This window comes from Melanotaenia boesemani, chromosome 5 (assembly GCF_017639745.1).
Source record: "Melanotaenia boesemani isolate fMelBoe1 chromosome 5, fMelBoe1.pri, whole genome shotgun sequence".
Lineage (NCBI taxonomy): Eukaryota > Metazoa > Chordata > Actinopteri > Atheriniformes > Melanotaeniidae > Melanotaenia > Melanotaenia boesemani.
Genome location: NC_055686.1, coordinates 8,712,091 through 8,724,374, shown reverse-complemented (window position 1 = coordinate 8,724,374; position 12,284 = coordinate 8,712,091). Strand labels below are relative to the sequence as shown.

The following is a 12,284-nucleotide window of genomic DNA, read 5'->3' as shown; positions in this document are numbered from 1 at the left end:
ACCCCCTTCTCCACCTGTTTGCTCTCATCTCACTGGGAGGTAAGCCAGAGACACATCAGTCAACCAGAGACAGAGAAACATTCACATTCTTAAGATGAGCAAAAGTTTAAACTCACATTTTACCCTGTAAGCAGTAAAAATCTGCATTAGAAATGTTTACTTCAGTAAAAGTATGCACGTGTAATAGTACAAGGTCATGTTATCAATCATGTTATAAGTGCTGGGTTTATATAAAGCAACTGTTGTAGCAGATGTTGTAGCGCTGATGAGACTGGAGCCCCCCGTGGCTGCAGTCTCATCAGCAACTAATTATGTCTGTCCTGCATGATGTTAGCTGCATACACCTGCACTGTGACCGGTCCTGCTGTCATTGACGTCCACAACAACGCCGACTTCATAGAAGATCGCTGTTCCTACACTTTGCTGTCGGATTCGTGGATTTCAGTTGTTCAGATTCTGGCCAGTTTCCGTGAGCGACGTCGTACAGATGTGAGCTTTGTGGACAGTGTGACTCTGCGGTTGGAGAGTCTAAACGTTGACATTCTCCTGAAACAAGACGGCAGAGTCCTGGTAAGCTGCCTGAACTTCAGTCCACCAGTCAGAGTGGAGTTTGGTCTAAAATCCTCCCCACAGTCTCTGCTGTGGAGGCTCTCATCTTCCCTCTCAGAGACAGTAGAAACAGATTGATGAAGCGAGGAGATGATGCTGATGTTTCTCTTAGTATTTCCTCCATCTTGTGTCTCCACTGTGACTCAGGTGGACAACGTAGCTCTGGTCCTCAACAGCTCGATCCAGGAGGTCCATGGTGTCCAGCTCTCTAAGGACCAAACTGGAGTCACGGCCAAAGTTACACTCTCTGGACGCTCTGCTGCTGTGTTCTTTGATGGAGACACAGCACAGATCCACATGAAAGGTACAGAAAGTGTCATTGTGGACGTGGAGACCAAGAAACTGTTTTCTGTTGATCCAGTTTAAACATTGATGATTTTCTGACTCACTTTCTGTCCTGAACCATTTCAGGACCTGCTGGATCATCTCTGGTTGGTCTGTGTGGAAACTCCAGCAGTTTTTCTAGTGCAAAGCTCTCTGAGGACAGCTCCTCCAGGTAACTCCTCCTACAGACCGACTCTCTGCTGCTGCTTGATGAATGACTTACAGATACTGTGTATCATATGTGCTGTATGAATAATCCGGAGCAGAGCAGCAGTCCTGAATATGTGTTTGTCTCCTGCAGCTGTGAGAGCGTGTACACTGAACCTGCTGACGGTACGATCGACTGCCCCATGATGACTGAACGGTGAGCAGATTCATCCACACAGCAGGAAACATCTTCTGCTGTTATACTCTGATCTATTTGACATGTTACATCATATCAGTCATGTTACATGACACTATTACAGATGGGAGATAAACATAAAGGAGCTGATCAGTTCATTGGATCTCATGTTCTCTCTTTCCATGTGTGGAACAGCTGTAACCTCCTGATGGAGGCGCCCTTCTCCTCCTGTAACACCATCGTGGATCCAGCTCCCTACATAACTGCCTGCAATGCAACTTTGTGCAAATATCCTGCAGTCGACGGTCTTGGGTGTCAGTTCCTGTGGGCATACGCCAGAGCCTGCAGCCTGAGCAACGTCACCCTGGAGAGCTGGTGGTCTGAGGCTCAGTGCTGTAAGACCTCAGCAACTTTAACTAAATTCACCTCTATTTTTGTAACTCATATGTGTTTAAAATACTTTACCAATATGTGTTTCTGCAGCTCGTCCTGAGGCCGTTTGTCAGGACCAGGTCTGCAGTGATCATGAGTTTTGTGGCGAGTTTGGGGGTAACACTGGCTGCCTCTGTAGAGCTGTTTTTGCCTCCAGTTACAGAGAGTCTAACACTCTGGGTACGACAGCTGTGACGACAACATAACAGGACTGAGTTATTGAAGGAAAACATTTAACTGTTTCTTTTTATCATTATGCTCATTTTCAGGAGATCCAGTGGTCTGCACACAGAACTCTGCCTCAGTCAGTCTGGTGGGTTGTCTCCTGAGGGACAAATACATTGACTACTCTGTCTTACACCTCAATAATGAGACCTGCAGGGGTGAGATGGACCAGGAGAGTGGCATGGTGACTTTCAGCTTCAACAGCAGCAACACCTGTGGTGCAGTGATCGCGGTGGGTCCTCTCCTCCACATCTTTACTCTGTATAGACAAAAAGAGAATAAAGAGGCTTCTTCCTTTACATCTGAATATTTGGCTCTGCAGGCCAACGACAGCCAGGTGACCTACAAGAACGCCATCGTGGCTCAGAACAGCTCTTCTGAAGGCATCACTCGCCAAGATCAGTTCTACATCGACTTCTCCTGCATCCATGTTCAGCCAGAAATGAAGACTGTGGCCTTCAGGATCAAAGACAGGTGTGTTCTGGCTGGTAGCTTCATTTCTACTGCTACGTGAAACCTTTCAGCTGGTTTGTGAGTCAGAGAAGCTGAGGTGTGTTTATGTGTGTCGTCTGCAGCTCTGTGGTCCAGCACATCACATCTGGAGAGTGGAGTTATAATGTAACCATGAAATCCTACACCGACGCCGACCGCACACACGTTGTGGATTCTAACACCGATGTGATGCTGAACCAGAAGATCTGGGTGGAGCTGGAGACCGAAGGGTTGGATGCAGACCTGATCGCCGTGGTGACGGACTCCTGCTGGGCAACTGACCAGGAATCGTCCAACAGCACTCCGAGATACGACCTGATCCAGAATGGGTGAGACACACTGAGAAGTGGGAGCTGCTCACTGGGATTCCTTCATAGATGTGATTTCTGATGGTTGTGATGGGAGGCTGAGAAAAGTCTCTTCTTGTTTGTGAGCAGCTGTGCCAACGCTGCTGACCAGACAGTGATGGTGGAGGGAAACGGGGAGGGAACCTCCAACTACTTCTCCTTCAGCATGTTCCAGTTCATTGGGAGCTCTGGTGATGTCTACCTGCACTGCAAACTGAATCTGTGCATCAAAGAGGAGAACAGCTGCGTCCCGGTACGCCTCGCTGGAAGCTTTACTCAATACGACTGTTTGATACTGGTTATATGAGAGACTGGACTATTCTAGTTACTTAATTAGTCACAACTGCTCATTTAAACCCTGATAAAATCTATAAAAATGCATAACGTTTGGACTGAAAGTTGTTTTGAACTTGTAGGATTGTTCTGGTGGAGCTAAAAGAAGACGCAGATCTGTCAGGCCTAAACATGAACGTGGAGCTTCAGCCTTGGTCAGCATGGCCTGGATTAATTAGGTAAGACTGCTGTAGTAGATGATCATCCTGTTTTATAAACAGAAATCATGTGTGATGATGGCCAGGCTGATTCCCCAAGATCTGACTGAAAAGAACAAGACTTTGTTTGAGCAGAAACTATAAAGTAAAAAAAATCATAAAAGATTCGTCACTCACATTTTCATTTCATTGCCTTCTTAGGTGGTTGCCATAGTGACATGGACTGACTGACAGGTTGCCGACCTTGGTGATGATCCCTGACTCATGTGTGGTCCTGATGTGGAGCTTTAATGTGTGAAAGGATGAGTTTTTAGTGGTAAAAGGTTATTGAAGGTGTGTGAGGTTTACACTTGATTTTCATTTAAACCAGAATAATAATCTACATTTTATTGAGGTATGTAATCAGGTATGACTACTGTATCCTGTATCACTTCATCTCCCAGCATGCCTAGAGGCATTCCCAGACCTCCCAGAAAGTCATGGATAAACGTAGCTGTAGCACATCTGTTTGATTTGTGACCTTCAAACAAGAAAATATCTGATGGCATGTTGCAGACATCCACATGCATAAAGGTCTTCAACCAAAGAGAAAATACTTCTCTCAGGTTGTTCAAGCTCAACATGTTTTAGGCCTGAAGATGTAAAACAATCCAGAATTAATGAGTTAATACTAAGATGTAGTGATTTACAGATACAGTCTGGAGCTATGAGGTGATTTAGAGGTAATAAGTTAATTTCATAATCAATCAGTCTCTTTTAAACATGTCGTTCTCAGGGTAAAATCATAGGTGAAGGAATGTAATCTGATTACTTTTAGTTTGTAGCTGTATTTTGTGTGATGTCTGATGCATTTATGTCTTTTAAGATTAAACTACAGTAAACAGAAGATGTTTATGTTTTTTGTAAGGTGAGAGTTTACAGTTTCTTCATGTTTACAGTGACTGGAAGGATTGATTGGTAACTAAGCTAACTTAATTGGTAACTAGGTCGGGGTTAATCATGGATGTAGGGTTTTTGAAAACTATGTAAGGCAATCTGAAGCGAGTCTGCAGCCCTGCAGAGATATTTACTGATGCAATGTCACATGTTCCATCCTTCCTCTTAGAAAGAAGAGTGAATATTAAACATGCTTTTTATTTTGTTTCCATTGGATCTTGTTTTTCAGAAGGCAGTTTGTCTCAGTTCAGTTGAAAATGAAAAATGCTGATTTTCTCTGTTTTATGGTTGAAATCTTTGTTCAGCATTTAAGACATTAAAAAAATCAATAAAATAAGGATGTGGGTAAAAATGAAACTGAATTTGTTTTCTTTCAGAGTTGGCAGATTTTTTGTTTTACGTTTTATAAGCTTGTTTTAGCTGATTTGTTGTTTCTATTCTTCTATTAGTTTTTATGGTAAATTGGCTGCAGTTTACAGTTTTTCTTAATTGCTAAAACACTAAACCCTATGGTCTGAACCAAATGCTCAGTTGCCTGAACCCACTGATTTAATCAGTCACTCTTTTGACAAAACCATAAGCACTTTTCACGAGTTTAAACACAACTTGCCAACACATTTTATTGTGATGCACCTGTGCTTCATAATGGTGAGCACAGGTGGCAAAAGTCAAACACGATTAAAGCACAGGGGTCACCGGTTGAACACAACAACTCAAAACTGATCACACTTGAGGCTATGATGTGAGGGAACATATATAAGCCAGTTCAGTGAGCACTGGTTTGTGAGGCACTACAACGAATAGTCATAGCTACTGTTACTGACCATGTTCTTGTCCATGGATTGAGCATGAGAGAGGCTGGACAAAGGGTACAACCAAATGTCAGTAGATTCACTCTGTCCATCATAATCAGAAGATTTAGAGAAGAAAACAGGTAATTACCTTTCTTGACATTACAGTATGTAAATGTTGACAGCAATTACTATATGACTATCCTATATACTGTACCACATTATACTGTAATTAAATATGTGTTTCAGTACATCACTGTGCCAGTGTACTGTAGTATTGTAGTACAATGGGTTCAACACACAGGAGGCGACCAACAGCAGTGATGGTGTCTGTGTCGCGCATCGCGCTCTTGGATCACTTTTCTCCAACAAATTTGAATACCAGTACAATAAAGTCATGAATGAAATAAAACATTCACATTTAACAATTTTTTTGAGCCAGTGCACTGAAAATAAAACTAAACAATTGGATACGTTAACCCCTCTAGTCTCCAACCACAAATCCCATCAGCTCTGTCACACAATGTGTCCATTTAATTATGTGTTAAAAATGGAGGTCAGATGGTGTTGGAGTTATACCAGCCTGCTTTACACACAGATATTTTTCTAATTATTTCATTTGCAGCCATTTATTTAATCGATTTTATTTCTATTAATTTTCATTCATTTATTATAATTTTTGTATACACAGACACCAGGGTGTTGCAGAGTAGAGGAGGTGGACAGGAGGAGGAAGAATAGAACAAAACCAGCACTTTTACCTCAAACAAGGAACTTGAATAGAAAAAAGACAAAACAAAACATCAGTGAATAACTTGGGGAAAAGACCAACAATAAGGTCCTTATATCAGAATGAACAGAAGGAGAAAACTGAATGGAAGAAGGAATAAAGAAAAAAAAAATAATAATAATAATAAAGCTTTTAATAAAAAGCTTTTTGGGGACCTTGACCACATTAGACCAGGTACTACTAACAAACTACTCAAAGACTCAAATTTGAACTGAATTATTTTACTGAACTTGAAAACTCATTAATACACAGCTTCTGATTAGAAGAAATTTTATTTCATTTGTGAAAATGTAAATAAAGGTAATTTTATGTTTTTTTTTTTTTGTTGTTTGTTTTTTTTGCATCCTGGGCACATTAGGCCACATTAAAGGTCTTGCTAAATAACTGCAAAACTTGAGATGTTTATCTGGACTGAATTATTCTACAGAGGAATATGGTAGCGCCATCATGTAAGATGGAATAAAATGCTCATTCAGTACCTAGGTTATATCTGTTTGTTGATGTCCTGGTGCATATTTTCCTTTAGTTGCTGCAGACGACAGTTCAGAGCCTATTTAATCTTAATTACCAGCCATGTGGGCTCCATGCCTGCTAAATAACCACCTAGCTCAAAAGGGTCATATTCATGTTGAGATGTGCATGTATGCTAATGGTCTGGTTTCAGCGCCGTTCAGAGTGTTGTTGCTGCGCTGAAATGCACCGTAATTAGTTTGAAGTAGCGTTTTATCACTCGATGTGCAAAGCTAAGACTAACTCATCACAGTAGCATTCGTGGACTTTCACAATAAGAGCGCAGCGCCAGTTCCGCTACAGGAAGAGGGAATTATACCGACAGTATGTAGGGGAGACCGGGGATGGTTGTAACTAGAGTGCCTCTAGAGAGAGAGTGGCGTCACCGGAAGCTCAAAACGCTCGCCGATCACGTGGTCCATGTAGCCTCCAAAAGTTCCAGGAAGGGTTTGGCGGCCAATACAAAATAATAAGAAAACTACGATAATCGGTAATGAAGGCTTTGCTTTGCAATATTTTTATAGTTGTGTTCATTGATTTGAATCATGTTAACTAAACCTGTATGACATCAACAGCAATGTAAATCTTAATATTTTCTGTTTTTTTTAACTTTATCTTTCAGACTTGACTGAGGCATACCACGACAATGATTTACCAAGTGACTACACAATAAATCTAGGCTCACAGCATAATGATAACTGTTCTTACAGGAAATCTATATCCAATAAATAAAATTTAGATCCCAATTCATTTCAAATAAATGGGTTATCTATTCTTACTTATTAGTATCTACTTGTGTGAATTGCTTTTAAGTCTTAAGACTTATTTTGACTGAGGCAGACTGATAACTACACAAGTCTGGACTCACAATATAATGTGTTATTACAGAAAATCCATGGCAAATAAATAAAATTTTGATTTCAATTCGTGGAAAATACATGGCTTTCTATCACTATTTGTTAACTATCCCAAGACTTACTCCCTACATATACATAATAAATCAGACAAACACCCTTTGTTTTCCAAATGCATTTAATACCTAAAAGAATTCCTTTACAATAGCATAAAACTCGACAAGATCAGCATGTCTAGCCATTTCTTTTCTCTACTATCCTTGAATACAGTCTTCACCATGGTATGCTGTGCTGCATGGGGATGCTCCAATCGCTCAGAGAAAGGCGTGCGTATGTATGGCTTCCCCAAAGACAGGGACAGAAGGAAAATATGGATGGCCAAAGTCAGCAGGATACATTTGACCACCATCAGGGACTGTGAAAACAAAAAAATGTGTGAGGTAATCATATTAAAACAATGCATTTACACATTTTCAAAGACCATATCATTGGGAAGTTTAATATTTTTAAATTAAACACAGAGAACACATCACAGGGAGATTTATATGGTTGAGGTTGCAGAATGTAGAAAAAAAAGACAGGAAACAACACTTAAAAGTGGCCAAACCAGGAAGGTGAAGAAGAACAGTATCCCAGTTAACGTCAGGCAACCCCAGAACTGCTGAAAGTTCTTCAGGACAAAGCTGCACGAGGGAACAGTGATATACTTTCCTTAAGCATCTGTGGCATTTGTTGCTATCAGTGTGCTAGCATAAACTTTTATCGGTTTATAATCTCTAAATATATTAATCTAGACGGTGACAATCCATCAACATATTTAATTACTCCTGTCAAGTCGATTTCGATGCACAACTGATATGGAAATATGACTACTAAAACATCTTACCTTGAAGAAGTGTAGCTCCGACAATCTGCTCCATTGAAATACATTGACCGTCGCTTAGCTTTTGCTAACTTCCGGGAACTTTTGAGAGGCTTCATACGCCGCCATTGCTGTGAAAAAACTGAACCATTGCAGTGAACGGAGATGGCGCCACTCTCTCTCTCTAGAGGCACTCTAGAGGTAACATGGGGAGAGTTGAAACGCCACTATTTTCACCAATCAAGAATGAAACAGGAGCCTGATGATCATTCCAGTGTTTGCCCACTTCCTTCTCAATCTCACATGGCAGTGAACAAGGCTGAAAACACATGTATGCTGATTTTATTGACTAAAAACTGATTTTGGGATAAGAAAGTAATTTTTTTTTACCAACACTTAATTTAGTTTAGTACTTATGTAACTTAAAATAAAACCATATGACTTACAGTAAATGAAAAAGTTGTCTTTTAGGCAAAATGTGATGCATTCCCCCCTTGCTAATTTCAAATCACTATGCTAACACAGCTACCTAAACATTGCCTGACAGGGTTGGGGTGGGTTGTAACATTTATGTTAACAGTGTTACAACCATCCCCATTCATAAAATGAAGTTGTTTTTTTCTTTATTTTATTATTTTTAAAGCATGTCTAGGCAATGGAAAAAAGAAAGAGAGATGTGTGCCAGCTTTTTTTTTTTAAAAAAAAAAGCATCTGATGAGGTCTCAAAGAAGGGAAAGTCATTCAGATCAGTTACAGGAATCTGTCATGTAACACTGAGCAGATACTGCAAATCACTGCAGAAGCTGAGAGACCAGCGATCCAGTGATCTTCCCAGAGTAAGCTACAATAGAATAAAGAAAAGCAGAAGAAGAAGCAGCAGCAACACCACCCCACCAATAAATAAATAAATAAACACACATGAAAAACGCTGAAAGGCAATGCTGAAGATTCTGAGACCTTGGATGATGGGAATGTTTGTATTATCTACATGGAGCCATCTTGCAGCTCAAGGCCAAAGGAAGTGTGGGTAAAATGTACCCAATGTAGTCTATGGGGCCACCAAGCTTGTACTCCAGGGTTACCAACTTTCATTTGTTAATATTGTGATTCAGATTAAGAACATAGTCAAACAAAATATGTACAAACAAGCCCTGTTTTTTTTTCTTTGTTTTTTATATGCAAAAAGTATGTAAGCTCAATATCACACCTGAATCTTTTTTCACAAGTGCAGAGTTATCATTAAGCAGCCATAGTACTGTTATGAAAGTTCGTTCAAGTAGACTTATTCACACACAAATTCACACACTTCTGAGTTAAACATTAAACGTTTGAGCTGTAGTCAGTTAAAGAGAAAGATTTTGTTTGGAATCTTTTTTTCTTTTCAATAAATCCATTTTTGAAGCATATTATATGTTGTGGCATCTGTTTAGGCTTCTTTTGTCCAGTTGTTACAACCCTCCCCAGTATGTGTTACAACCATATTCTGTAGTGGGGTAGGTTGTAACAAAGGACAACCATGTGTTTGACATTAACATACGTCTGTGATATTCTTGCAGATTTTTGAATTGGTGCATTTTTTAGTGAAGAAATGTGGGTATTTCATATAAAAGTTTGAGAACTGTAGCTCAAAAATTCAATGAGTTACAGGTGTTGCAGCAAAAAGTGTTACAACCATCCCCGGTCTCCTCTACCATCAGTATACTGATGGTGACTTGACCAGTATGAAAGCTCTATTTACTGCATGTTTAATGTTTTTTTTAACCTGTGGTAATCACTGCCATGGCAAAGGTGGTTATGTTTGGTGGTGAACATCTGTCTGTCCGTCCGTCTGTGTGTCTGTTAGCAACATAACTAAAAAAAGTAATGGATGGATTTTGATCAAATTTTCAGGAGATCTCAGAAATGATTAAAAGACATGGCATGCAGCAGGAAATGTTTTTTTTATATACATATCTGTGAATTACAGAATTATCTGTGAATACTGTGAATTTTGCATAGGGCTCTAGAGTTATCTTTATATTTGAAGCAGCTACAGTCAGCAACAACAAAACATTTGGCCCTGTTTTTTGGGTTGATGTGTCTGGTAAGACAGGAACATTGTGAAAAGATTCAGATAACAGCTAAAAGTAGGTTACAGCTTTGATTTCAAAGTGTCCAGATGTGTCCAGATGACTTCCACAGTAACTGGTGAGGCAAAGGATCGGTTTGGTGTATTTGTGTGACGCCCTCCTCTCTCACAAAACCACCCGTGACTGACTGGCAACTCCTTAACAGTTCAACCTGTCACCTACCACATCCATGTGACCCCACACTGCACATCACCATGACAACCAAATAAAACATTTATCCACCCAGTGATCATTACTCCAAACACGTTCTATGGATCCTACATACCAGCCCCTTATTACTGTTTTTCTCAAATGCTAATACACATTTCACAAATGTTTCCTCCATGTTCCCCAATGCCTAAACACAACACCCTTTTCTAAAGCTACATAAACACAACCACACCTTCGAACTTCAAAGCTCAAACTTTCACACCAAAAGAGCAGCTCGAAGCTTTCAAAAATGTAAACACTATACACATCATTACACACTACAGCAAAACAGTTGAAAACACAATGCTCAATTTGTGAGACGGGTCTTTGTTTCATAACTGCCAATGAATATTTTTAGAAACTTTACAGTAACAGATCTTATTAGATCTCTGCAGAAGATTAGGCATTTAGATTTGTGAGTTTCATATGAAGAGTATAAATCTATAGAAAATACTGCATGTACACTACTGTAACACGACTCATGGCAGAATCTATTGCACACAACAGTACTCTTGAAAACATGATCAGGGTGTGAAGTTTTTTTATTGACTTTCTTCACACCACACACACCCCACAATCATGGTGCGGCATCATGTCGCTGAGCTGCATCTGGCCACATCACCTCATCCACGTCGCAGGCTATATTGTCTCTTGCCAGGCACCGCGGGAAAAACGCCCTGGAATGGCGAATCCATCCTTGGAAGGCCTCCACTGGGATGTCATCACAAGCCAGCTCCATTGCCCTTAGGAGGTTCTCTATAGTGTATGGTTGTCTGTCATAAACCTTCCATCTCCACGATGAGAAGAACTCCTCTATAGGGTTCAGGAAAGGGGAGTAGGTTGGCAGACAGACGTTTAAAAACTGGTTACTGTTGGTGGTGAACCACTCTCTGATTTGGTTTGTTCTGTGGAAGCTGACATTGTCCCAAATGATCACATAAATGTGATGTGCAGGCCCAGGATGGTGTTGGCGGAGCAGGAGGATGTCTCTTAGCTCCTCTAGAAAGTTGAGGAGACGTTGGGTGTTGTGAGACCCAAGGACAGCATGCCGGTGGACAAGCCCCCCCGAACCCATGGCCGCACAAAGAGTAATACTGTATTACCCCCCCGTTGGCCAGGAACCTCAGTGATGGCTCTTTGGCCAATGATGTTACGGCCTCTTTGCCTTCGTTTCTGCAGGTTGAAGCCAGCCTCATCCAGGAAGAGGTACTCATGAGGTCTGGCCATTGCGTCCAACTAATATCCTCTGTGAAAATGTGAAAGTGCACAGGTGTTGAGAACAACAGTCAATCAGGTAGCACAGTATCGTCCAGAAGTAATGTAGGCCACTGAGCAACACAGTATGTCCACTAACTGTGCTGTGAACATGGATGTATACTTACTTGCACATACTCGTGTCTGCAAGGTTGTCCTGCTCTCCGTCCTGGACGTCCTCCTCTCCCTCCTGCATCTTCTCCTCTCCCTTGTTGGCCTCCTCTTCCTCCTCTGATTTGAACTCCTCTTTGCCGTTGGCCTGCTCCTCTTCTTCCATGGCCAGCTCGTCTTCCTCTTCCGACTCGAATTCCTCTTCCCCTGACTCTGCCTTCGTCCATTTTGTTTGTTTGGGATCTTCGGCAAACTGTGTACTCTGAACTTGCTTTTATACATGTGGTCACAGCATTACCAACAGGTGTCTTCAATTTTGAGTCGTTGTGTGTAATGAATGACGCCAGGTTTGTTCATTGTGTTCAAATATTGCTGACTGTGGCAAGCATTTTGCATCACATGAGCTTTCATTTGAGAATATGAGCAGAGTTCTTTTGCAACTTGTGTTTTAGCAAGGAAAAATGTGTTTAGATTTATGAGAACGGAGGATTGTGTTTTGTGAATTGTGTCTTCATGGGAAATGTGTTTATGATATTGGAAAATGATGGCTAGATTTAGTAAATGTGTTTAGACAACTGGTCATTTGGTTTAGGGG

General features: G+C 40.8%; 1 protein-coding gene across 1 annotated transcript; it reads left to right on the top strand.

Moving 5' to 3' along the window:
* The first annotated feature begins 327 nt into the window (after positions 1–327).
* On the top strand, positions 328–3,715 carry LOC121640334 (alpha-tectorin-like). Its single transcript, XM_041986047.1, has 11 exons — positions 328–570; positions 757–913; positions 1,021–1,105; positions 1,235–1,297; positions 1,472–1,671; positions 1,760–1,888; positions 1,978–2,165; positions 2,256–2,407; positions 2,509–2,754; positions 2,863–3,025; positions 3,707–3,715. Exons 1-11 carry the CDS (start codon positions 328–330, stop codon positions 3,713–3,715), a joined length of 1,635 nt encoding a protein of 544 aa, XP_041841981.1.
* Positions 3,716–12,284: the final 8,569 nt, after the last annotated feature.